Source organism: Lepus europaeus, chromosome 18 (genome assembly GCF_033115175.1).
Source record: "Lepus europaeus isolate LE1 chromosome 18, mLepTim1.pri, whole genome shotgun sequence".
NCBI lineage: Eukaryota > Metazoa > Chordata > Mammalia > Lagomorpha > Leporidae > Lepus > Lepus europaeus.
The window spans coordinates 5,911,930-5,938,913 of NC_084844.1; the positions used below are offsets into that span (position 1 = coordinate 5,911,930).

Below are 26,984 nucleotides of genomic sequence, written 5' to 3' on the forward strand. Positions count from 1 at the left end.
CAGGAGCTTCCTCCTGGTCACCCACAGGGGCACAGGGGCCCAAGCGCTTGGATCATCTTTTTCTGCTTTCCCAGGCCATAGCAGAGAGCAGGACCAGAAGTGGAGCAGCCGGGACTCGAACCAGCACCCATGTGGGATGCGGCACCACAGACGGGGGATTCACCCACTGTGCCACAGCCCGGCCCCGCCCTCTGTTTCTGTTGTGCGAGTTTTGCTCTGGCGTTTGCAGGAACTCTTGGCAAGTCCTTCGTTAGTCTGCGGCTCTGAATACACTCTCCTAGAGTGTCAGCTTCATGGAAATTTTGGGAAATGGGTTTCCCTTTCCTGTAGCAAATGATTCAGTATTTTCCTTTATGGTTTATACTTTTTGCAACTGATTAAAAAGTATTTGTACCCGGGGCCAGCATTGTGGTGTAATGGTTAGGCCACCGCCTGCAGTGCCCGCATCCCATACGGGTGTCGGGCTGAGTCCTGGCTGCTCCACTTCCAATCCAGCTCCCTGCCTGTGGCCTGGGAAAGCAGTGGAGGATGGCCCAGGTCCTTAGGCCCCTGCATCCACATGGGAGACTTGGATGAATCTCCTGACTCCTGGCTTCAGATCGGTGCAGCTCCAACCATTGCGGCCATTGAGGAGTGAACCAATGGAAAGAGAATTCTCTCTCAGTCTCCCTCTCACTGTGTCTGTAACTCTACCTCTCAAATAAATAAAGAAATAAATAATCTTAATGTAAGAATTAGTGTTCTTAAAAAAAAAAAAAGGCAGAGTTACAGAGAGGCAGAGGCAGAGAGACAGAGAGGTCATCCATCTTCCATCCATGGTTCACTTCTAGATGGCCCAACAGCCATGAGCCAGGAGCTTCTTCTGGGTCTCCCATGGGAGTGCAGGGGCCCAAGGACTTGGGCCATCTTCCACTGCTTTCCCAGGCGCATTAGCAGGGAGCTGGATCAGAAGTAGAGCACAGGGCGTCAAACTGGCGCCCATATGGGATGCTCGCACCGCAGGTGGCGGCTTTACCCGCTACACCACAGCGCCGGCCCCATCCATAGATCCTGAGGTAGGTCATCCATCTCCCCCACATCCTGGGGGTGTGGTGCTGCTCTAGCCTGCACCGCCGTGGGGGAGGGGCCCAGCTTCCTGCCATCCTGTCCCTCTGATAGCTCATTGGGCCAAAATGAGAATCATAGCAGCTCTAAAGAGAACTACCCCAATTATACGGCTACGGTGACCAGGGGCCCAGGACGGGACGCGCAGTGAGATGGGGCTGCCTCCACGCAGCTGCACCCCAGCAGGGATCATGTCGCAGAGGGGCTGTGGCTGGGGGTCCCTTGGTAGCAGGGACAGCTCAGACGTCGGGGCCACCTGACGCCCCTGGTGTGGTCTGGGCGCTTCCCTGTCCGGTGTTTCCGAGGGGCGTTGTCCGCCGCGGTGTACCAGAACGAGGGAGACCGTCCTCCTCTCTTGGCTGCAGCCTTGCAGGGAACGTCCTCAGAGCCCAGGTTCCATCTCAGCCGAGGACACTAGTCTGAGAAAGGTCACAGGTGCGACACGGAGGGAGGGCTCACGAGTTCCCACTGCTCAGCTAACACGGCCTCTGTCCACCCACTCTCTCCCTCCTCGGTTTTGTTCAGTTACGCTGTACCCTCGCCCAGGAGCACCATGGTCCATCAGCCATTGCCAAGGAGCCCCGAGGGTCGGGCCTCTGGTGGCCGTTGTGGAACAGCCGGTGGGGTGGACACAGCCCTTTGGTGTCACCACGGGGACTAGAGAGGAGGGACAGGTCTGGCCTGCACCCCAAGGGCTGACCCCTACTGACCACAGGAAGTTACATATCACAGAGGGGAGGAGGTCCCAAGAAGGAGGAAACAGTGCAGCGGGCTCTGCAGGGTGTGTGTGGGGCCCTGAGACCAGCAGCTGCATCCATACACACAGCCCTGGCCCTGCCCTGTACGGGGAGTGAGGGGAGCCCAGGACTCTGAGTCCCCGCCGCCTGCTGTCTCTCGCCGCCTGCTGTCTCTCGCCACCTGCTGTCTCTCATCACCAGCATCCATCCAGTTCTAGCGGCAGACCCGAGGCCGGACCAGAAAGTAGAGAGGGTGGAAGAGCCCAGTGGGGCCGTGGACATTCTGCCTCTGTGACAAGGCTCCACTTGTTCCTGCCTGGGCCTGGCATGGCTGCCGGTGACACCTGTGCTGGAGACACGCCCTCCAGGCGCAGGGCTGTGTGGCTGTCTCCTGCGCTGCTCCTCCTGCTTGTTCAAGGTGGGTGGGCCGGGCCTGGACCAGGACGGAGGGGCAGGGGCTGCACGGGACTGGAGGAAGGATCAGCTAAGAGAGTAAGAGAGGGTGGTGGGGTTGAGGAGGGAGGGCGGGAGGTTGAAGGGCTTCCAGCTCCTGCCCACAGGTGACAGGTGGGCTGCAGGGCCCAATCCAGGTAGGCAAGACCCCCAACACCCACTGCAGAGTCAGCACTCAGGAAGAGGGGTGCCTTGGAAAGTTACTGGCCTGATCATACAGCCTGACATGCAGTTCCAGCCCATCACACACACACACACAGACACACATAGAAGGTTTTTCCGGGGTCCCGTCCTTCCCGGCTGTGTGGTCACTTCTGCATTCCTACCCACCCCCAAATCCACACTCGGGTGCAGGGGCAAGCTGTTTTCCAGCGCTGGCCCTCAGCAACCCTAACCCACATGTGACTGCCTGGGAGGGCCCAGGACTCGGGCTTGTGTCTTCCAGGCTGTTTCTGTCTGAGCGGCCCCATCACTGTGAGAGGCACCGAGGGGGGATCCCTGAGCGTGCAGTGCAGATATGAGGAAGAACAGAGGACTCTGGCCAAATTCTGGTGCAGGCACCCATGTTTGCAAGGGGGGGAGATCGTGAGGACGAAACCGCCAGAGGTAGAAGCGCGGAGCGGCCGAGTGTCCATCAGGGACCATCCTGCAAACCTCACCTTCACCGTGACCTTGGAGAACCTCAGCGGGAAGGACGCGGGCACATACCAGTGTGGAGTGGATGAGCCATGGAAGCAGGAGAAAATCTTTCTGTTGGTTTTCGTGTCCCCGGGTGAGTCCCCTTGTCCCAGCGCCAGGGCTGCCGCGTGCCTTTCCACAGGTGCTCAGGTCCATTCGCCAAGCTGAAAGAGCACACGGGCCCTGGAGCACCTGGCCCTGGGACCAGAGAGGGGCCCAGGACCCTGGGTCAGGCCTGGCTGTGCCATGGGACCAGTTGGCTCCGGGCTATCCGTCCCTCCCACCCTGGGGGCCCTGGTGTGTGGGAGTCAGAGCTGTGCCTGTGGGATGGAGACCCAGGGAGGGCCCCCTGCTGACTTGTGCTTCACCCACAGCCCCGACCACAGTCCCCAGCTACGTAGGCTCGACAGTCCCTGTGATGACCCGGCCAGCACACACCGGAGAGAAGCCCCCTGACCCCAGCCCACACCCTCGGTAAGGGGCCCGCGTCTGGGTCTGTGCCTCCTGGGGGCTTCTCCTCCGGGGGGGTGGGGCTGTGTCTCCCTCCTCCCAGCCCTTCCTGGACTCAGGGTCCCACGCTTCACTGAGAAGGTCCTAGTTGGGGCGGGACCCTCTTCTCAGCCCTACACAGCGGTGAGCACGGGGACACGGTTCCCGCTCGGACGGGGGCTCTGACCTGCGGGGTGCAGTCCCACGGGAATGAGCCAGGGAGTTGTGGTTTCTGCTGGCAGCCTGGAGAGATGGCGGCACTGAAGGTGGGGGCAGTGGGCGGGGCTGCTGAGCTGCTGTTTGGCAGCCTCGCCCAGCACAGGGGTCGTGTGAGTGACCTGCAGGGTCGGGGGTCAGGCACCCAGGAGTCAGGAGTCCCGGGCACCCCTGTGCAGAGAGAGCCAGTGTCTTGTACAGGAGCCTTCAGGGCTGGCTGGGCTGCACAGGAGCAGCTGCTGTGGGGTGGGGGGCTGGGACCTGGGTGTTCTCTCCCCTCTGCCTCCCTCCGCCCCTACACCTGGTCACCGGTGTCATCTGACGTTGACCAACCCCACCTTCTGAGGCCCAGCCAACCCGAGCTGGGCCGTTCATTCCTCCTTCCCCACCATCAGGTGCCAAGGTTCCCGCAGCACATGCGCAGGGCAGGCCCTCGCTCCTGGCCTGAGCAACACCACACCAGCCCCTCCATCAGGGGAAGTGCTGCCTTGGGCGGGGCACCCGGGAAACAGCAACAGCTTGGCACTAACCACGGCATCCCAGGAGGAGGGGCCCTCATGTGGGGAGTGGAGGGACCCCCTGGCCGCAGCACTGCCCTGGAGCCCTGCCATGGCATTGCCTGTCCTCACGTCTACCAGCCGAAGTTCAAGGGCAAGTCTTTGGCTGGCAGTCAGCGGCTCCTGGTCCTTGCCCAGGGCTGCCCCGTCCAGGTTTGGTCCTGTCCTGGAGTGTAGAGGACACAGGACCTGAGCCGCAGAGACAGGAGGGAAGCACAGGGCAGCGGGGCCTCCCTGGTGGCAGGTGAGTCACTGTGTCCTGGCGTCCCCTGCAGGTCCCTGCTCGGCAGCGTCCACGGCCTGCTGCTGGTCTTCCTGAAGCTGCCCCGCTCCTGGCCATGCTGGCTGCTGTCCTGTGGGTGAACCGGCCACAGCGGGGCCCTGGGCGAGGCCAAGTCAGCTGAGCTGGAAGAGCGCACAGCCGGGACGCCACGGAGGCCCTTGGGGACCAGAAGGATCCAGACTTCCATCAGAACGCTCTCTGCTTTTCCTAACCTGCCAGTGAACCTCACAGAGACGAAGGCGCCCAATACACACGCGAGGTGCCTGTAACCGCGATGGCCTGGGGGACGCCTCGCCCTGCGCGCCACAGCGGCTCGCACAGCACGGGAGCCCCGTCCCCTGCACAGCTCTGCGGAATTCCGGGGTCTGCACTGCCTGGGTTCTGCCAGAGGAGGAGGCACACGGGGATGTCCAGGGCGTGTCCTTCAGCCTCCTTGGCTCTGGAACTGTGCGGAGAGGAGAGGACCCAGCCTCGTTCCTGAGGGCTGGGATGTGCTCATCCGCGTTGCCCCTGGGAGGGTCGTGGCTGAGCCGTTCCTTTGCAAGCTCTGTGCTCTGTGCATGAACGCACTGACACTCGTCTGTCCTTCTGTCGGTGGCATTCGGCCATTTTCTTCTTTTTCTTTGTCCTCCCCTCCTTGTTGGTGGCGACTATTACGACATTCTTAAGGACGTCCTTAAGCACATGGCCCCCTGGGTCCCTGGTGTTCGCGGCTTCTGGAGTGCAGGTGCCTCCCCAGACTCCAGTGCCATGGCCACGCTTTGCTGTGCTGCTCAGGCAGCTCCCCGGGGACACAACCCCAAACTGTCTCCCAAAGTCACCGCAGCAGCCGCCCCTGCCACCCCCAGGCCCTTCGCCCCAACCCTGTTAGCCTCCCCAGCCTCCTCCACTGAGGGCAGAAGAAATGGAATCTCTGTGTCGTCATTTGCATGTCATTTGCATTTTCATTTCACAGACACTTGGGATTGAAGCCCCTTCCACAGTTAGTTGGCCACCTGGATCCATCGTTTCTGAATTGTCTATCTGGTCTTCCATTTATTTCTTTTTTTTTTTAAATAAATAAGATTTTATTTATTTATGTGAGAGGTAGAGTTACAAACAGTGAGAGGTAGAGACAGAGAGAAAGGTCTTCCATCCTCTGGTTAGTCCCCTATGGCTGCCATGGCCAGAACTGGGCTGATCCAAAACCAGGAGCTTCCTCCTGGTCTCCCACAGGGGCACAGGGGCCCAAGCGCTTGGATCATCTTTTACTGCTTTCCCAGGCCATAGCAGAGAGCTAGACCAGAAGTGGAGCAGCCAGGACTCGAACCGGCACCCATGTGGGATGCGGCACCACAGACGGGGGATTCACCCACTGGGCCATAGCCCGGCCCCGCCCTCTGTTTCTGTTGTGCGAGTTTCCCTCGGGCGTTTGCAGGAACTCTTGGCAAGGCCTTCGTTAGTCTGTGGGCTTTGAATACACTCTCGTAGCTTGTCATCTTCTTGAAATCTTTTGGGAAATTGGTTTTTAATTTCCTGTAGCCAATTATTCAGTATTTTCCTTTATGGTTCATACTTTTTGCAACTGCTTAAGAAACTATTTGTACCTGGGGCCAGTGTTGTGGTGTAACTGCTTAGGCCACCACCTGCAGCGCCAGCATCCCATATGGGTGTCGGGCTGAGTCCTGGCTGCTCCACTTCCCATCCAGCTCCCTGCCTATGGCCTGGGAAAGCAGTGGAGGATGGGCCAGGTCCTTAGGCCCCTGCATCCATGTGGGAGACTTGGATGAAGCTCCTGACTCCTGGCTTCTGCCTGGTCCAGCTCTGACCATTGCAGCCATTTGGGGAGTGAACAAGCAGAGGGAAGACCACTCTCTATCTCTTTACCCTGCTCTCTAACTCTGCCTTTCAGATATATAAAATAAATCTTCTTTTAAAGACATTATTGATACCCACCCCCAAATTTTAAAAATATTCCCCTGCATTATCTTCTAAGCGTTTTTAAATTTCCCTTTCACATGTAAGTCCTTGAGCTGCCTATAAGTGACCTTTGTGTCTAGACTGAGGGATGATCCACTTTCTTTCTTCCGTCTGCTTCAACACTATCCACATTTCCCAGCTGCCCTGCAGTGGCGCTCCCAGCATCCACTCCCTTCCGTTTCTGCGTGGGTCTTTTTCTCACCTCTATTCTGATTACATTGATAACTACAGTCAGTGAGCCTACACAACGTTGTTTTCAGCACTACAGCTGGATTTTGAAGTCTTGATATCTGATAGTTCATGTTCTTTGTTATCAGGACTGTCTTTGCAAACGTTGGCCATTTCCTTGTCTACAAAAATTTTGGAATTAGCCAAGTGTCTAAAATAGAATTAAAAAAAAAAATCTCTGTTGAAACGTTAGATGTAAGTGTATCAAGTTCATCATCACGATAATTTTCCCTATCCATGAACATGGTAGGTAATTCCAATTATTTTTGACCTTTTAAAATGTCTTTTGCTGGGGCTGGTGCCATGGCGCAGTAGGTTAATCCTCTACCTGTGGCACCGGCATCCCATATGGGTGCCGATTCTAGTCCCGGCTGCTCCTCTTCTAATCCAGCTCTCTGCTATGGCCTGGGAAAGCAGTGGAGGATGGCCCACGTGCTTGGGTCCCTGCATCTGCATGGAAGACTGGGGAAAAGCTCCTGGCTCCTGGCTTCAGATCCGCGCAGCTCTGGCCGTTGCAGCCATTTGGGGAATGAGCCAATGGAAGGAAGACCTCTCTGTGTCTCCTTCTCACTGTCTTTAACTCTACCTTTCAAATAAATAAATAAAATCTTAAAAACAAATGTTTTTTGTTGACATATTATTTTCTCCTTGAAACTTGCTCAGATATTTGTTCAAATTTTAATTCCGGGACGGCGCCATGGCTCACTAGGCTAATCCTCTACCTGCGGCGCTGGGACCCCGGGTTCTAGTCCCGGTTGGGGCACCGGATTCTGTCCCGGTTGCTCCTCTTCCAGTCCAGCTCTCTGCTGTGGCCCGGGAAGGCCGTTGAGGATGGCCCAAGTGCTTGGGCCCTGCACCCGCATGGAAGACCAGGAGGAAGCACCTGGCTCCTGGCTTTGGATCGGTTCAGTGCCCCAGCCATAGCGGCCATTTGGGGGGTGAACCAATGGAAGGAAGACCTTTCTCTCTGTTTCTCTCACTGTCTAACTCTGCCCGGCAAAAAAAAAAAAAAAAAAAAAAAAATTAATTCTGGATATCTTGTGTTTTTATTCTTATCTTAAATGGTATCTTTTTGTTGTATTTAAAGTTGCTTCTTGGGGCCGGCGCCATGGCTCACTTGCTTAATCCTCTGCCTGCAGCGCCGGCTCCCCATACGGGCATTGGGTTCTAGTCCTGGTTGCTCCTCTTCCAGTCCAGCTCTCTGCTGTGGCCTGGGAAGACAGTGGCGGATGGCCCAAGTGCTTGGATCCCTGCACCCAAATGGGAGACCAGGAAGAAGCTCCTGGCTCCTGGCTTCGGATCGGCGCAGCGTTCCGGCCGTAGTGGCCATTTGGGGGGTGAACCAATGGAAGGAAGACCTTTCTCTCTGTCTTTCTGTCTAATTCTGCCTGACAAAGAAAAAAATAAATAAATAAAGTTGCTCCTTGTATGTGTAGATAAGTAATTGATCTTTATATGCGACTTTTAAATATGTTCACATATTGGTGCTAGATAGAGGTTTCTGCCTTCCCAACCCTCACGTCCTCTGTGCTGGGCAAGCTAAGCAAAGGCTGGAGCAAGGTGGGGACTTCCAGGATCCTTGTCCTCTTCTGGGTCTTAGAGGGAGGACCCCCTGCCATCTCAGCTTCTCAGGAGAAGTCATGGACTTCAGAAGTGCTGTTGTGCACCTGCTTGTTTGTGTGACTTTCCTCCTTTACGAGTGTGATGAACTATACTAAAGCAAACTCGCTCCAATTTCCCCGAGAAACAGACAAGAGGAGGCAGTGACCTGGCTCATACCCAGCTGGGCAAGGCCCACGTCCCAGACCCCATGCTGCTGCCCCACACTTTCTGGGTGCTCCCAGGCCCCCCCAGGGCAGGACTGAGCCCCACTCCATCCCTCAGCACCCCTGAGTGTGTCCCGAGCTGCCCCAACCACAGGGCTTCCGGGGAGAGAGTCCTCCCCCATGGCAGCCTCTGGAGACCTGGAAAGAAATTGCGCAGAGTGTTCTTTGAGAATTTAGCCCTTGGGTTGTGAATGAAGGTCCCAGTTCAGCGATGTCAGGTGAGGGCTAGGACCTTCCCTCTTCCTTGTGAGGGCACCCGGCAGCCTCCTTCTAAGCCTCTGCCCTGGGTTGATTTTATCCTGCCCTTCCGTCTGGCTTGCACAGAGCTACCAACTCACTGTGCTAACTCTCCTAGGACTGTGTCCTCAGAACTTGGCGTCTTTTACTCTCATTTAATCAATAATCATTACGAGCCGATACAAGACCTGAGGTTCAAAGGGGTTAAGAAAGTTGTCCACAGTCACACAGCTTCTAAGTAGTGCACGCAGGGGTCAGAGTCTGGATCTGTCCGACGCCACCCACCGCAGTCTACACTTTCTCGCCCTTTGCCGTGACAGCTGAACAAGTGCACCTCCAGGTACACCGAGCACCTGGCACCTGAGTCGAGGACTCCCTGCATCTGGGACCCCCCCTTCTAGAGCCACTTCTGGAACTGACATCCTCAGTGTTGTGCCCCTTGGACACAAGACCCAGTAGACCAGATGGCCCCTCAACCTGTCTGCAGACGGGGCTCCCCTGCACCGCCCCCGGGAGGACACTCCTGACCTGTGACCCAAGCTTCCCAGGAAACGACGCCCCTTTTGCTGAATAACTAGCAGCAGGAAACACTCGCTCTGTAAAAGGAAGTGGGTGAGGAAGAAGCTCCAAGGCGATTTGCACGCACAGAAGGCGTGCGCCTGGGCTTGGCACCGCTTCCAGGGTCCAGCCGGGATCTGTGTTTGCTGCTGCTTGTGGGTCAGACGGGCCAGGAGGGAGGAGCCGGGACCATGTGGCTGCCCCCAGCTCTGCTCCTTCTCAGCCTCCCAGGTGAGTGCCACGGAGACCTGGGGGGAACCTGGTACTGCAGGGGCAGGGTGGGAGGCAGAGGCATCTGTCTCAGGTTCAAGGGGGAGCCCGTGGGCTCCTACCTTGTGCCTGGCACGCAAGGGGCCCCGAGGACAGGAGGCTCTGGAGAAATCGGGCTACCATGATCAAAGACGTCAGGTGGCTTAGTGGTAAAATGTCCATGCCTACAGCAATTGACGGCAGCATCCGAGGCACTGGCCGAGGTGTGTGTGTGCTCAGAGGTCAACACAGCTCTGGCTCGAGGAACCGGAGGACGCCTCCCGCAGGCCTCCATGGATGGGCCTTGGAGGGAGGCAGGCGGCGCTCCCTGTGGAGCAGAGAGGAGCGCTCCAGGGAGCTGGTGCTGCCTGTGCGCAGGAGCCGGGGCCTGGGAAGGGCGGTGCCTGCAGGCTGAGGGGGCTCCGGGTATGCTGGATGCCTTGCCCGAGGCTGACTGGCCTGAGCCTGGAAATGCAGAAGACAGATTGTGAAGGGCCTCAGCCCAGGAACCAAGACGTTCAGGGGGAGGAAATCACCCAGCAGCCCAGTTGGGACACGGACGGAGGAGGGGCTGGACGATCCTCTCCGTGGGGAAATCTGTGGACACCCAGAGGCCATAGGGGACAGTCTAGAAGCCTGCGCCCTGTGTGCCTCGTGTGCCGGTCGCACAGTCCTCTCTGGGGCCTGGCCCCTGACCACGTGACACAGACAGGTCCACTGGGCATGGCCAGGGAGTTCTGAGGCCCCAGTTCCAGTCCCTGCCAGGGCGTCTGGTCCCAGCAAGACCCTTACTGCCCCAAGACCCGGATTTCTGTGTGATTTCTGGATTCCCGGGCCTGACGTTGTAGCACTCCGGAATTCGCGTCAGATGCGAGGCCGGGGGCATTCCCTGAACCGCTGCTCCTGGGCCTGGTGTTTGTCATCGCTGAGGCCCAGGGAGGGGTCGGGAGGCCTGCCCGAGGGCAGCGGCCAGATTAACCAGATTAACGAAGCGGAGGGACAGCCATTCAGATGAGGGCACACCCCCGGCCCCAGGTTGCACTTCAGTGCAGCAACCCAGGGGCTCCCTCTCTGAATCCCAGCGTCCAGCTCCCAAGATCAAGGCCTCCCGTGCTCACACACACTCAGAACACACTCGCATAGGAGAGTCGGAGCACACCCACAGGCAGCCACGCCAGTCTGCAGCGCCATTGTCTCACGCTCAGACCCACGAGAAGGAAAACCCGAACCATGAGCAGCCTCGCGCTTCTCAGACCCGGCAGCTCTGCCCCCCAGAGCTCTGCTCCCCGCTGACAGTGGTCACCTCCTCAGAGGTAATAGACAGGCCTCAGTGACAGCTTGATCTGACACGGCGTCTCTCAAATCCCCACGTCGTACTTTCAATGTCCCGACCACAAGCGGTGAGGTGGGGCTGGGAAAGCCAGGAGAGGTGGGATCTGGCTGGTGCGGTAACAGCGCTGTCTGCGGTGTGCAGTGAGGGCAGGTGCAAGCCCCAGTGACCCCTGCTTCTCCACGGCTGTGTGGGTCTTCCATCACTCCCCGATTGGCTGCAACGGCTGGGGCTGCGCTGATCCAAAGCCAGGAGCCAGGAGCTTCTTCTGGGTCTCCCACACAGGTGCAAGGGCCCAAGGACTTGGGCCATCTTCTACTGCTTTCCCAGGCCATAGCAGAGAGCTGGACAGGAAGTGGAGTAGCTGGGACTTGAACTGGTGCCCATATGGGATGCTGGCACTGCAGGTGGCGGCTTTACCGGCTACGCCACAGCGCCGGCCCCCACATTGTAGACACTTTGACATAATGGAAATGTAGGCTTTAGGCAGAGAAATTCCCCCCACAAAACTCCACCTCGGTTCTCAGGACTGCTGCCAGTGTAGAACACATATTTGCAGAATGTTCCCATGCATGTGATGTAGGGGGAAGTGCAGAAATGGAATCGTACACATTCTGTGAGGCAAGCTTATTTATTGCTTGTTGGTTCCTAAGGCAGAGAAAGACAGTCAGACGACACAGAGAGACAGAGCTCCCGTCTGCTCATTCACTGCCCCCACACCCTCAGTGGCTGGGGCTCGACCAGGCAGAAGCCAAGGGCTGGGACCCCACTCCAGGGCTCCCACGTGGCTGACAGAGACCACGGCTGAGCCGTCTCTGCTGCCTCCCAATGTCTGCATTAGCAGGAAGTTGGGATCGGGGCAGAGCCAGGACTCAAACCCAAGCGTCTGTTGGGATGTAGGCGCCCCAGTCACTCTGCCAAATGCCTGCCCCGGGCACCCTGCTTTTATCCGACTGATAACTTAGCTCAGACGTCCTTCCTTCCTGGGGTTTCTCTTTCCTTCTAGTAACGTCACGGCTGGACCATGAGGCATCAGCCTGATCCCCATTACTAGCATCTGGGTTTGTTTTCGATGATGACTGTTTCATCAGTACTACAACCAACATCCTTTTAAAAAAATTATTTACTTATTTGAATGGTAGAGTTATATATAGAGAGATGCATAGAGAGAGGTCTTCCATCCACTGGTGCACTACCCAAGTGGCTACAATGGCCAGGGCTGGGCCGGACTGAAGCCAGGAGTTTCATCCGAGTCTCCCAAGAGGCTGCAGGGGCCCAAGCACTTGGCTCATCTTTCCCAGGTGCATGAGCAGGGAGCTGGATCAGAAATGGAGCTGTCAGGACTCGAACTGGTGCCCCTATGGGATGCCGATGCTGCAGGTGGAGGTTTGACCCATTGTACCACTGTGCCGGCCCCCACGAACATCCTTATGCCTGGTTGTTCATTGGTGTGGAGATGATAGCTAATCCCAGAACTGAAATGATCAAGACCAAGGTCACGACCGGCTGCTTCCAATAAACAGTCATTAGCTTTGTACCAACCTGAGCCAGGCCCTGAGCGAGTCACACAGGCTGGGGCTGGAGGAAAGAGGGGCAAAGACAGGGCAGGTGCTGAGAGTACCCTGGCTGGGGAGACAGCGGGAGACAGCTGACGGCAGCAAAGCTCCTGGACCGGGGAGCCACCAGGGAGGCAGGTCTGGCTGGGACAGGCAGGAAGACTTCCCGAAGCCGGGGCCTCAAAGCGGGTGAGTGAGCAGGGGCTGGGCTGAAGGGCAGGCAGTGGACGAGGGAGCAGATGGAGGAAGCGCACCAGCCTGCGAGGGCCCCTCAGGGTCAGAGAGAGTGCGGCGGGTGTCACAGGGCTGGGTCCTCCCGGCCGGCGCGGGGCAGAGTTTGTTCCCTGGCCTTTTCAGGCGTTTGCTTTCCTGGGCTTGGGGACCCGTCCTCCCTCTTGGAAGCCAGGCATGTAGCGTCTTCAAACCTAAGCCAAGACCACAGCGGGGAGCGAGGAGGGGCAGGGCTGCATGGGGACATGGGGTCCGGACAAGTACATGGTCAATGTCAAGCCAGAGCTTTTGGGGTTGTCCGAGTGGCCACCAGGGAGGTCTGAAGGGTGGGGATATTCCCCGGGCGAGCTGAGGGTGGGGGTGGGGAGTCTCCCCCAGCGACAGGGAGAGGCAGTGAAGGAGGGGGTGCAGCCAGAGCCGGGGCAAGTTCCCCGCACGTGCCTGCCAGGGCCCAGGCGGCCGCCGAGGACCTGACCCCCATGTTTTTGCACACTCATGCCAGTCTCACAACAACGTGCAGGGGTGGCAAGCAGCGTGGCCATCTTTCAGAGAAGTGAGACCCGCAGAGGTGACGTAACTCAGCAGGTTTCCCAACAGCCCGTGGGCGAGGTGTCTTCCTGGACCCAAAGCTCCCTCCCTCTGCTGCGTCACGCCGTCCTCAGCCGGGCTGGGCAGGGGTGGCGCGAAAGGGCAGCGCTGCCCAGTGAAGTGGACCCAGCGGGTTGGCAGGCAGCGGCCCGGTGTGAAGGAGACGCCAGGCTGGCGGGGCGGGGCAGGGGCTCCCAGTGCACTTGTCTGTGAGGAGTCGAAGCTGGCGCTGCTGAGGGAATGTGGCGGAATTTCCCGGGGCGGCCGTCGCAGGCGGCGCCCAAGTCGGTGCCTTAGAGCAGCGGCAGTGTCCAGCAGACCAGGAGTCTGACATGACCGTCCTGGCCAAAGCCCGGGGCAGGCGGGGCTGCGTTCTTTTGGAGGTGCGGGGGAGAACCTGGCTCTCTCCAGGGTCTAGCGGTCGCCCGCTCTCCTTGGCCCGGGGCCCCTTCCTCCGTCTTCCGAGCCAGCCGCAGGCATCTTCAGAACTACCTCCCTTCCAATCCTCCAGGACAACCCGGGGCAACCTCCTCATCTCAGGGTCCTCGACTGCGTCCCATCTGCCAAGCCCATGGGCCCTGTAAGAGCCCCTGCTCTCAGGCCCTCCGTGCAACCTTGAAGGTGGACCTGACTCTGCCAGCCACACACGCACACTGAGCCAGCTCAAAGAGCATCCATCCGGGCACAGCCCAAGCTCTGTGGAGCCGGCGCCTGCCCGGTGCTAGAGTGGACTCCCTCCACCCTGCAGAGACCCCAGGGCTGGACCTGATGCTGAGGTCAAGGGTCAAGAGAGGCTCCACTTCCATGCGATTAGGGAACCAGTGATCTCTCCCCAGGAGGCACATTGTGCACATCCTTAGCTTGCCTCCAGCTGTCCGGCTCCTGTCTGGTCCTGCCCACACCAAGTCCTCGTAAGAGAGAGAGGAAATACTGAAGGGGAGTAGAGGGCCAGGCTGGGAGAGGCAGCCCTGCAGGCTGTGCCTGTGGGATTGGGAGGCGGCACACCTGTGGGATTGGGAGGCGGCACACCTGTGGGATTGGGAGGTGGCACACCCCATGTGTTTGGGTGCAGGTGGGGGCTGGAGCTGAGGGGAACATCTGAGCTGTAAAAGCGGACTTGGCGATCATTGGGATTTTGGCAACAACTGAAGCCGTGGAAGTGGAGGGGACCCCTCTGTGGGGCAGATAGAGCGGGACTGGACTCAGCTGGAGGGGGAGCCTCCCGGTGCCCCCCGGGCTGTGCTGGGGCTGGCTCATGCCGGCTCACAAGAGTGGCTTGGGCACCTCTCCCCAGTCCTGTGTGCCCCGTAGCAACCCCTGGACAGCCTGGCGTCAGCCGCAGCGGGAGGATTCCCGCCAGAGACAGCGGCAAACGTTAACAAAGCAGCGTGTTGCTCCATGTTGACCCACACAGCACCGCTTCCCGCAGACTTAGGGAGAAGCTAAGAGACAGGGAGCTGATTGAGACTTTGGGGACAGAAAAGTCAAAAAAGGAGAAGATGGGATGAGGAGGGCATCTGGGAAGAGAGCGGCACAAAGTCGGAGGTGCCTCGTGCTGCGAGCAGGCGCTGGGAGCCGAGGCCAGGCCAGGCCAGGCCAGCCCGCGGCAGAGCTCACGAGGCTGCCGGGAGGCAGGCGCAGCGGCCCCGTGGGACCTGGCTCCCAGCAGCAGCGGCTGCATCGCGAGATTCTGCTTCCCAGGCTGCTTCGTCATCCAGGGCCCGGGGACAGTGACCGCGGTGGAGCAGGGGTCGATGACGGTGCAGTGCCACTACCGCCCGGGCTGGGAGAGCTACAGCAAGTGGTGGTGCCGAGGACGGATCTGGAGCTTCTGCCAGGTGCTTGTCCAGACCAGCGGGACGGAGCAGGAGGAGAGGAGCGGCCGCGTGTCCATCAGGGACAATCACAGAGACCGCTCCATCACGGTGACCATGGAAGGGCTCAGGCAGGACGACGCGGACACTTACTGGTGTGGCATTAAGAGAGTCGGGACTGACCGCGGGACACAAGTGAAGGTGACCATTGACCCAGGTGAGAACTCTGTCCCGCCAGGTTCAGGGGCTCAGGACCCTCAAGGGCTGAAGGGAGACGGCTGGGAGCCCAGCACACGGACGGACGGAAGGACTGACAGACGGGTGGGGAGGGAAATGGGAAGCCAAGCACTCCATCCCTATGTGGTCCCTCCCAGGTGTCCTGCTGGCACATGGCAGGGCTGGCAGGGTGCGGGGAGGTGAGCATCAGTGGCCTGTGGCCTGGGTCTGCTCTCCTGGGGCCGGGCAGCCCTGCAGCCCCACGTTCTCTCACCGGAGCGCCAGGTGGGTTCAGACATCTGCACAGAGTCCCGGGGCATCATGCCAGGAAGAGGCCGGTCCCCAGGGCTGTGGTGGTGGTGGGGGGCCTGTGGCAGCCCGGAATGTCCCAGTGTTGAATCCAGAAACTCGGCCAGCTTGGAGTGACCCTCAGCTCCCTCCTCTCTGAGACCCCAGTGCCTCCCTCCACCCCCACCCCACTTTCTCTGCCTGCAGAAGAATCGAGCAAGGGGTAAGAGAGGCCGGGAGGCGCCCGGATGACAGACGCTTTGAAGAGCAGGGAAGGCGTCTACCACGAGGCCAATACTGGGGTCTGGCTGCCCTGGCGGCCCCTCTGCTCCTAAGATCTCATCAAGGGGCTCCGGGTCCTGTGCTGTTGCTGGAAACTGATAAGCAACCCCTTCTCAGCCCTCGGGCCCTCGGGCTCGTTGGGTGGTGCCCGGCGCCCCATAAGCCGTGAATTGTCAGGGTTGGACCCAAGAGGGCCGCAGGGGCTGCAGTGGGGCCAGGAAGCTTCTCCCAAGTTCTGGAATTTTCCAGAGCCACCACGCAGGGGAAGCTGAGATCTGTGGGGGCAGAAAGGGGACTGAGTAAACCTGTGAGCAGGGGCAGAGGGGCTGAAAATGGCCCCGTGTGGAGCTTCAGGGAGACGGGCATTTAGGGGTCTTGGCCAGGGAACCGAAGAGGGCACCAGACGGCAGGGTCAGCAGGGCCCTCTGGGGGAGCTGCCTGACAGGACCAGGCTCTGGGACCTCAGAGGAGGAATCTGCAGCTGGCCTCGGGGTTCAAGGCGCCGTTTGTGCCCCGTAAATTGCCGGCATCAAGAGGCTTCATTCTGCGCAGCCCTGGCTCCCTCTAACCAGGACATGCTCCCCGAACCACAGGACTCCGGAGTCCCCACCTCCCTGACTGCCCTAAACACCAGACACCTTGCTTCTAGAACCTTCTGTTCTGGAGCTCCTCCCAGGCACCACCCCTCATCCGACTGACCCACTCACAGGGATGAGTGGAAAGAGAACGGGAAAGGTGGCTCCCTGGTCCCCAGAACAAACTGCAGAGCTTTCTCCTACTTGATATTCGTTCCTTCTTGTGCAGCTGGACGTGATGGGGCAGTGACCGTGTGTTACGAGAAGCCCCAGGGGCTGGACCCAAGAGATGAAACTTCCTAACCCAGGGGGCGAGGGCTGTCTTGGAGCGGGTGGGCATGGCAGGGTGGCGGTGGGAGCCATGCACAGATCCCCAACCTTTGCCAATGACCTGTGGCTGACTTTGCCCATGTCTAGCGGGAAGCACCAACCTGCCAGCAATCCCGTCTACCAAATCCCCTGCCAGGCCAACTGCCACCAGCAACATGGGGCCAGCCTCTGGCTCCTATAACAGGTGAGTCACAGGGGTCCTTCTTCCTGCCCCTCTCGGGGCCCCTGCTGTGGGGAAGCCAGGCCTGGACACCCCTCCCAGCTGTGTTCTGTCACCAGATGTCCATGCTTGTTACCACCAAAGCCGAGGCCCCGGGACCACCCTTGTCTCGTTACGCCTCACCCCCAACCCCCCCATTCTGCCTGCCCCAGAAAACAACTCTGCAGAGCCTCCTCTGGCCCCTCACCCACCCACTCAAGTGGTCAGCAAGGAAGCATTGGTGATCTTGTGGGCACCAGGGGTGGACAGGAGGCACCAGCTCCCCGGTGCAAGACACAAGGGACACAGAGCAGGAGTGGTGGGTGACCAACGTGGGACGGGCCTTCCCGGGAACAGAGTCGGGCAGATGGCCTGTGTGGTGAGCTCCAGGTGCCTCTGTTGGGCAGAGGGGAATCCCAGAAGGACCAGACCAGCTGCGGGTACTACTGTGGAAGGGGCCCATGGGGCTCTGCAGAGGGGCGGCTGGGGGCTCTGCAGTGCCCAGGGCCGGGAGTGACGGGGCTCTGACGGCTGCATCACCTCTTACAGGGGCCACTATCTGCTGCTGGTATTTGTGAAGGTGCCCGTCCTGCTCGTCTTGGCCAGCGTTGTCCTCTGGCTGAAGGGCTCCCAGAGGGTCTTGGAGGAGTTGCGGACCCTGGCTGCCCTTGGGAATACACGTTCTCCACTGCCCACTGACCACGCGGGCCCTTAGGTGGACACAGAGCAGAGCCTGCCTGCCCGGGAGCCCAGGTCCAGAGCAGTTGCCCTGAGTCCTGGGGGTGTGATGACCAAGGTCAGCATCATGGGTGCTGGCCGTGCACTTTCCTGCCCTGCCCAGTGTGGGGACGCTGCTCTGGCCCCTCCCGGGGCACCATGGGCAGCTGGAGCACTTGCACTGAGCTCCCTCTTCCTCAGCGTTGAGGGCTGGGCTCATGGCCAGGAGCCGCTGGGATGGAGTCCAAACTGCGGCCAAGAAGGCAACCAGACAGCTGGACAGCCAACATCTGGACAGCTGGACCACTGGACAGCTGCGTTCCCCTGCTCCCGCCAGACTAACTTGGTGCAGAGCCTGGGTCAGAAGCGCAGGGAGACAGAGAAGACCTGTCCAGTCTGTGTTTTCCATCATTCCTGAAGCCAGCTCAGCGCTTCCGCCGGAGCACCGGACATGGAGGTCTTTTCCAGCTACTCAAGTTGCGTCTGATGCTCGTGTCCACCCAAGAGTGAACCTGTTATGCCAGAGGCTGAGTCCCTGGCATGGGATGTCTCCGGGGTGGGGGTATCTCTGCCATGAGCCCCCAGGGCTGATGAGGGCTCAGGCCAGAGCTCGGCTCCCTCCCCCTCCCTCTCCTCCCTCCTGGCTCCCAGGCCCCCTGCCCCTTTCTTATCCCAGGGGCTGGGGCTTCCTGGAGGCTGCAGCTTGGGGGTCAGGCTCAGTGCTGTCCTCAGCACCGCCGCCCCTCCCCACAGGCCCTGGTGCACCCCAAGAGCCCCCTCACGGTAGGGGCAGGGTCCCGACAGCCGGCACGCGGAAGTCACGCAGCTGTCTGAAGTGCCAAGGTTGAGATCATCCCAGCGATTCAAACCGCCCACAGGAAGTGACCCCTCTGTCAAACACCTCCCCACGGCAAAGATGTCCTTGGACACTGTCATTCTGGGCCATAGGAGTCAAAGGAGCTCGAGCAAGTGTGGCGTGAAACAGCAGCCCCGCCCCAGACACACACGCACACACGTGTCCAGGCCACGTGGGGCCAGGCCAGCCCTCCTGGGGCCTAAGAAACCAGTGCTCAGCGAGGGGAGATGGAGGTGAGGGCATCTCCGGCCCCCAGCCTGGTCCCTGAAGCCGCCCCTGCCTGCTGGGGCCTCTGTAATCCACCTGCTGTCAATCAGCCCTCCGGCTTTGAACTTGGTTTAGGGCTCAGGCCAACAAAGGGCTGAAGACCCCACAGTGTCCAGAAAGATGGGCATTTAAGGCCGACTGAGAGCCTCAGGATCACTCAGTTCGGGGCCAAGTTGGCGCGTCCACCAGGAGCAGTGGCCCTGCCGCGGGACTGCGCCCCGATGCCGCCTCCAGCACCACACGGCGGCTGCCCACGCCTGTCTCACGGTTCCTCTTCTCCGTGGAGATTGTGTGGCTGGGCTGTCGCTCTTGCCACTTCCCTGGAGGAGCGTGGGCATCTGTGGGCTGTCTGGCCCCAGTACCAGCCCCACCGCCACCCCACGGCTCCCCCTCCCCCGTCACACTTCTGGGAAGCAGCCCCTTGGGGTTCTGATGACACACCCACCCGTGAAACGGTCTAGGTGAGGAGCTGGGCACCGCCTGGCTGCAAAGCGCCATAGGCCAGGCAGACTCAGCTCGCGCTGACCCTACAACCCAGAGCGGTCAGGTAGGGAAGTGGAGGGAGCAGGTGCGGTGCTCGGTGAAGGGGAGAGCAAGGCTTCTCCTTCAAACCTCCTCTGCTGAACACCTGCTGGGCCACGGAGGAGAGAGAGCAGAGCTGGGAGAAGCCGGTCAGGGCCAGAGCCAGAGCCAGCAGCACCGGCCAGAGAAGGGTGACAGTGGCAGTGGGGGGAGGGGAGGTCCCCACCGGGGCCTGACACATGAGGAGTTCTTTTTAAAATTGTGTTTTAAAATGCCTAACACAAAATGTGTCCCACTGACAAGGTTCCCAGGGCAACCATGGCTGTGATATAATAAATATAATGCGATGAAGCAGCGGATCTCTGGAATGTTCTTGCGTTGCACAATTAAAGCTGTATGCATGTTGCAGAGCAGTCGTCCCCGCCCCCCCAAGCCGCCAGCTCCTCCCATTTTGCTTTGTGCCTCTGTGAGTGTGATTCCATTGGCTGCCTACTGTGGGCAGAGCCACCAAGGGCCACCAAGGGCCACCAAGGGCTTGTCCTGCTGAATCTGCCTGATCTCACCCGGCGTCCACCATGGGAGTCCGTGGTAGCTCTGCCTTCCTGCTCAAGGCTGAATAATATCCCGCCGGGTGTGTGCACCGCCGACTCTTCATCGTTCCTCCCCTGGTGGCCACTTGGCTCGCTTCTGCCTCTCGGCTATATGGGTAACGCCGCAACGGGCGTGGGAACGCGAAAGGCGTGTCGCCCTCCTGTTTCCCGTGTCTGTGGTTAAATCCCCACCAGGGGGTGGTCAGGCCGTAGAGAAATCTGCTTTTCATTTTTTTGAGTCAGCTCCAGGCAGTTTCCACCACGGCTGTGCCATTTTCCATTCCCATGGCAGGGCGCCAGGATCCCACCTCCTCCACATCGTCAACAGCGCTGGTGGCTTCCTGCTTTTTTTTGAACTACTATCCCAACAGGTCATTTCCCTGATCATTCGTGATGCCGAGCGTCCTTTCCTAACTTTCTGTTTGTGTGTCTTCAGAGAAATGCCGACTCCAGTCCTTCGCCCACTTTTAAATCACACCGCCCATCTTCTTTTCTTGGTGAGTTTTAGTTCTTCACGTGTGCTACATATGATTCCTATTGGATGCATGATTTGTGAATACTTTCTCTCATTCTGTGGGATATCCACTGATAGTGTCTTTTTCTATTTTTAAAAATTTATTTATTTATTTGAAAGAATTAGGGAGGGAGGGAGGGAGGGAGAGAGAGAGATCTCCCATCTGTTGGTGCACTCCCCAGAGGAGTGCAAGGCCACCACTGGTCCAGGCTGAAGCCAAGAGCTTCATGCAGATCTCCCATGTGGAGGGCAGGGACCCAAGCCCTTGGACCATCTTCCACTGCTTTCCCAGGCTGTGGCAGGGAGAGAGCAGCCAGGATATGAACCAGCATCACAGGTGATACTATGATACAACACCAGCCCTGATATTGTCTTTTGATGCACACATTTTCAAAATATCTGTCTTTTGTTATCTGTGCCTGCTGTGTCATGTCTAAGATATCATTCCCAAATCCAATGTTATGAATTTTTGTTTTAGATTTATTTTATTTATTTGAAAGGCAGAGTTACAGAGAGGCAGAGAGAGAGAGAGAGAGAGAGAGAGAGAGAAAGGTCTTCCATCAGTTGGTTCACTCCCCAAATGGCTGCAGTGGTCGGAGCTGCGCCAATCCGAAGCCAGGAGCCAGGAGCTTCCTCTGGATCCTCCACACTAGTGCAGGGGCCCAAAGACTTGGGCCGTCTTCCACTGCTTTCTGAGGCCACAGCAGAGAGCTGGATCGGAAGTGGAGCAGCTGGGACTAGAACCAGCGCCCATGGGGGATGCCGGCACTGCAGGAGGCAGCTTTACCCACGATGCCACAGCACTGGCCCCGGTCGTGAATTCTTTGCCCGCTGCTTCCTATGAGCGTTTATGGTTTCAGGTCTTTCCTTTCTGTCTTTGACAAAGGTGCGGTAATTTTTAGTACGATGTCAAGTAAACCTTCAACTCATTTGTTTTTTGCATCTGGATATCCAGTTTTCCAATATTAAAAAAAATTCTAATTTCTAGTCTGCCATTTACTGAGGGGTTAAACTCTAAGAATTCCGGCCCTGGGACCAGTGTGGTGGCTTAGCAGGTTAAGCCACAGGCATCTCACATACACAGCGCCGGCCCAGCCTCCACTTGGAATAGTCGGATCTACTGTGCCTTAAGCTCCGGGGTCCACCCCACACTGGCCTTGGCTTCCTCCAGGGAGGCTGCTGCCGGCTCCGCAGGGGCCCTCGCGGTTGGTCTGCCCGCTGGAGGCGTCTCTGTCATTCACTTAGTTGCTTCCGCCTCATCCTGAGGCTGGCCCTCCTCCTGTTCCCAGACAGGGCCAGGCCCAGACACAGGGACTTCCCAGGAGGAAGATCCGGCGCCTCCACTGGGAACCTTCCCAGAGCCCCTCCCACCACATCCCCCCTGAAGTCTCATTGGCTGGCTGCGATTCAGGTGCACGGCCTTAAACCAATCAGCGACAAGGTGACTGGGGCCATCCTCCCCTGACACCCAGGGAGTGGAAGGTGGGTGGGAGGCGACCAAGTTGTCTGCTGCAGAAGCCTTGCTAGAACCTTCCGCGCTGTGACTCTTCTCACGTCTCCCTGGGTCCTGCACCTTGGTGCTCGCGGACCCGTCCAGCACCCTGCTCTCCCAGCCAGCTCTGGGGCCAGGGTGCTCTGTGGCTGCGGCCATGACTTTGACCCTTTTCCCTGCTTCTCAGGTGGAGGGAGGTGGATGAGCGAGAACCACAAGGGCTGGGCAGGCTGCGGCTTTGAGGGCTTGGTCGCCAGCATCCAGACCAACGTGGTGACCACAACCCACATGTGGCACTCGAGCCCCCGCAGATGTGACTGTGCTGGGCGGGCTGGGGTTGCTGTGTTAGGTAAGACACCACGTGGGACAGCCACATCCTGTACCGCAGTGGCCGGCTGTGAGTCCAGGCTCCAGCTCCTGCTAGTGAGTGCTCGGGAAGCAGCAGGTGATGGCCCGGGCACCTGAGTCCCCGCCACCCACTTGAGAGGCTCAGACTGAGTTCCAGGGTCCTGGCTTCAGACGGACGCAGCCCCAGCCATTCCAGGTGTTCAGGGAGTGAACCCGCCGATGGGCAGTACCTCTCTCTCTCTCTCTCTCTCTCTCTCTCTCTCTCTCTCTTATTAGAATGGCAGAGTGACAAAGAGAGAGATCTTTCATCCCCTGGTTCACTCCCCAGATGACTGCGACAGCCAGGGCTGGGCCGCCTCGAGCCAGGAGCCCCCCAGGCAGAGAAGGAGGGAGTGCCCACAGCACAGAGCTGGGGGAAGTGGGGCGGCTCCCAGGGCTGCCCGAGCCGGAGGAGGGGACACAGGCTGGATAAGCAGGGTGCGTCGGGTCATGAAGGCATCCAATACCGCCCTAAGCAGATCATGGGTTTCTGAGATTCAAATTAGGACAGGGACTGCCAGCGAGTTTTCTAGTCTTTTCTCTCCCCTCCTGCTCTGCTCCCTCTCCAATTCCCCTGGCCCTGTGCTGGCCTCAAGGGCCCACACAGGCGGTGGACCCACTAACCACCTGGCAGACTCTTTGCTGGGAACTTCTCAGGAGCACGCGAGCCCTGGGCAGTGTGTACTGTTGGGAGGAGCAGGAGGAGGAGGAGGAAGAAGGCTTGAAACAGGAAGCCGGCTTATCTGTTTACTTCCCCATCGTCCCCAGCTCCCCAGTGGATGGCCAATAAACAGATGCTCAATGAAGAAGTGAGCCAGTGATGGGGAAGTCACAGTGGAACCTGGCTGCGAGGGACGGATAAGCTGATTGGATACAAAGGCAGCACCTTTGTAGATAGGGGTAGATAGGAAACAAGAAAACACATGGGAATTTTCCCCACCTGTGCCACCCCCGTGTGGCCACTGACCCTACACTGACCTCACCAGAGAGAAGTCAGGTGAGCAGCCAAGAGAAGGAAGGGGGAACTCGCGTTGCAACATCAGCACGTGCCCACTTCTTTTTTAAAGATTTGTTTATTTATTTGAAAAGCAGAACAACAGAGAGCAAGCGAGCGCAGGAGCATGAGAGAGAGAGATCTTCGATCTGCTGGTTTACCTCCCCCATGGCCACAGCAGCCATGTCTAGGCCAGGCTGCAGCCAGGAGCCAGGAAGTCCATCCGGTTCTCCTATGTGGGTAGCAGGTGCACAAGGACTTGGGGCGCCTTCCGCTGCCTCCCAGGCGCCTCAGCAGGAAGCTGGATCAGAAGTGGAGCAGTCGACGCCAGTCCCTAAAGCAGTGGGCTGCACCGCAACCCGGCCCCTGGGCACTCAGCGTCTCCTCCATTTCACAGTGTCCATCCCGTCCCACCTGGCCTCCTGCAGCCCTGGACAGGGGTCGGGGGACAGGGGCAGGTCGATCTCAGCCCACGTCCCAGGCAGTGGCACTCAGCTCATGGGAGGTGACTCAGGTCGAGCCTGACCCAGCATCCAGGCTGTGTGCACATCGTGGGTGCACCCCGCGCCAACCCGAGCCTCAGGGTTTGCATCTGTGAGAGGCATGGAGTGCGATCTCTCGGCTCTGATTTTGTAAGACCCTGAACCAGTCTCCCCGACTTGGGCCTGTCCCCTGGTGCCCAGTACAGCCCGTTCTGATCCTCAGCCCTGCTGTGCCACCTCTGCCAGCAGAGAAGTCGAAGCTGGGGGCGTGGGGGGCTTGCTCCAGCTACAGGGTATTTCCTTCTGCTGTGCTCCGTTAGCGAGGATGCTAAGGACAAGATGCGGGGCCCAAAGCCGGAGCCCCAGGGGTGGGTTGGCAAACTTCGGATGGAGATAACAGGGAGGCAGAGAGAGTCCTGCCGTCTGCACTCCTTCCTGGCCAGGCTCTCAGGGCCTTGGAGGTCCCTTGGGCACGTGGACCCTGAAAGTGCCCCAGGCTGTGCTCCTCGTGTGTCCGTGGCCCTGGGCAGCCGGGCTCACAGGCTGGGGCGCTGTCAGCAGCAGCCTGGGAATTCTGGTGAGATGTGGCTCAAGCCGCATGATGGCGAGAGGCTGCGCATCCCCAGCTCTGGGGTCCCCGGGGGCTCAGAGCGACCTGCATGGGCACCAACCCTGCCTAATGCAGGTGGGAACCACGGAGCATCCCAGACGGCCGCCCTCATCCGCGCTCTCCCACCTAGGTCTCGTTTGCACGCCTGTGGCTGCGTTAGGGTGAGCGACAGGTCAAAAGCACCCCCGACTTTTCAAGAGCAAAGTCATAAAGTAGCGCTGGAGCCCAGGGACTGCCCCTCCCAGCCCTGAGGTCCCCTGCCCCTGCCCCGAGCGAGCGATCGGGCGTGGTGAAGGCTGCAGATCCAAAAGAACCAGGCTCTTTCACCGGTGAGCAGGGATTTCTCAAGGCCCTGGGATAGCCCTGAGCAGAAGCAGCTGCTCCTGTGACCTGGTGACCCCAGTGACCGCGCACGCCCTCCAGGACCCTGCTGAGCCCTGTCCTCTAAAGTCCCGGCCGATGGGTTGAAGAGCAGGTGCACATGGTGCCTGCTGGAGTCCATGTGGCCCGGACCTGTTGACCCACCCTGCGCCATGTGAACTTGAATGACTCTCTGTCACATCACTTGCTGTCACGCCTACGTCAAAGAACAGATGCCAAAGCCCAGGAGTCTTGCTCCAGGGTTAATTTTAAGTAAAAGAGGCTTCTGTGCTGAACAAATTGTGTTCCGAATCCCTGCAGCTCACGGCACCTCCGCCCCTCCCCGCCCCCAGCTTTCGGAGAAGAGCCTGGTACGAGGCCTGGGGCGGGAAAGCTTGTCCAACAGGTGGTGTGCAGAGAACTGGTCAAGTCTTGGAAGAAACATGGTTCCACCCACGCCCGCCCTGTAAGCCAGGATGATTCACGGGTGGTCAGAGACTTAAACAAAGCAGGTGCGTAGCAGTGGGGATGCCCACACTGAGTGCCTGGGTCTGAGTCCTGGCTCCGGCTCCCGGCTCTGGCTCCTGGCTCCAGCTCCCCGCCAGTGCAGACTCCGGGAGGCCTCAGCAGTGGCTCAGTGGTTGGGTTCCTGCTACCCACGTGGGAGGCCTGGACTGAGATCCCAACTCAATGGAAACGCTACATGGGCATTTAGGTAATTAACCAGTGGATGGGTGCTCGCGCGCGCTCTCTCTCTCTCTCTCTCTCTCTCTCTCTCTCAGCCTCTCTACCTATCAAATATATTTTATACATATACAAAATATATACATACACATGTGTACATATAAAAACACACACACACACACACACATAAAGGGGCCTGTACTGTGATGTAGAAAGCTAAGCCTCCACCTGCAGTGCTGGCATCCCATATGAGTGCCGGTTTGAGTCCCAGCTGCTCCTCTTCCGATCAACTCTCTGCTACGGCCTAGGAAAGCAGTGGAAGATGGCCCATGTCCTTGGGCCCCTGCACCCACATGGGAGACCTGGAAGAAGCTCCTGGCTCCTGGCTTTGGATCGGTGCAGCTCCGACCATTGCGGCCATCTGGGGAGTGAAGCAGCGGATGGAAGACCTTTCTCTCTATCTTTCCCTCTCTCGATCTGTAACTTTACCTTTCAAATAACTAAATAAATAAAATCTTTAAAATATATATATATAGATAGATATAAATGGAACTATGAAAATGTTAGAATAATGGGTGACTATCTTAGAATCTTGAGATGGAAAAAGCCTGCAGAGGATTCTAATCTTATAAGCCATAAATTTTAAAAAAAAAAAGACTGAGAAACCTGACCCCATAAAAGTATAAAATGTTTGGGAAAAAACAGGCCTAGCGGGGCGGGCGCAGTGACACGGGGATTAAGCCAGCACATGAGCTGCCTGCACCCCTGTCAGAGGGCAGAAGCAGAGCCCGGCTTCTCCGCTGATCCGGCGCCCTGGGAGGCGGCAGGTGGTGACTCTGGCCGCCCGCCTGAGACCTGCACAGAGTTCCAGGCTCCTGGCTTCCGCCAGGCTCGCCCCGACTGTTGAGAGCATTTGGGGGGTGAACTGGTGGGTGGAAGACCTCCAGCTGCGCCTCTTTCCCCCCTCCCTCTCTCTCTGTCACTCCAGTAGATGAAAGTAAGTAAATAGTTTTAAAAGTTAAAGTAAGGATCAATATCGATAAAACCATTTCAAAAATTATTTTGAAAAGCTTTTAAAGTTCTAGAAAAAAAGATAAACTGTGGATGATAGGTTGGAGACCTTTGACAAAAGGCTCATTTTCTTGATTCACAAAGCACTCAGAGAGGAATTTGATACGAGAATGATCAACAGTTCAATGGCAAAGTGAGCGAGGGAGTTCACAGGAAATTAAAATAGCAAATAAAGGAGAGCGAGTTCTGAATATCATATTATCTTCTCCATTCCATTGAAAGAAATAAAAATCTAAAAATATCCATTACTGGCAGAGCGTGGCAAGATAGGCGCCTTCGAGCGCTGTTGACGGGAGCACCGTGGGGAGACTCCTTGGGAGGGCAAGTCGCTGACGGAGCCTGCAGGTGCCGGGCCTTCTAGCGATAGCTCCGCCTTGGGACCCGGCTCATACAGATTCGCTCAGAGTCACACGCCAAGACACAGGAACACATGCATGGGGGGTAGTGGTACAAGG

The 26,984-nt window shown here is 58.5% G+C and overlaps 2 protein-coding genes across 2 annotated transcripts; both read left to right on the forward strand.

Annotated features, from left to right (window-relative positions):
* Window positions 1-2,053: 2,053 nt before the first annotated feature.
* On the forward strand, window positions 2,054-5,441 carry CD300C (CD300c molecule). The gene is given in 5 exon segments (XM_062216206.1): window positions 2,054-2,259; window positions 2,740-3,066; window positions 3,347-3,446; window positions 4,510-4,559; window positions 4,562-5,441. Coding segments are annotated over 5 exon segments (645 nt in total). The 5' UTR covers window positions 2,054-2,168; the 3' UTR covers window positions 4,639-5,441.
* Window positions 5,442-9,492: 4,051 nt separating this feature from the next.
* CD300LB (CD300 molecule like family member b) lies at window positions 9,493-17,698 on the forward strand. The gene is made up of 4 exons (XM_062216208.1): window positions 9,493-9,556; window positions 14,981-15,331; window positions 16,872-16,968; window positions 17,533-17,698. The coding sequence occupies exons 1-4, from the start codon at window positions 9,517-9,519 to the stop codon at window positions 17,696-17,698; spliced, it is 654 nt and encodes a 217-aa protein (XP_062072192.1). The 5' UTR covers window positions 9,493-9,516.
* The last annotated feature ends 9,286 nt before the right edge of the window (window positions 17,699-26,984 follow it).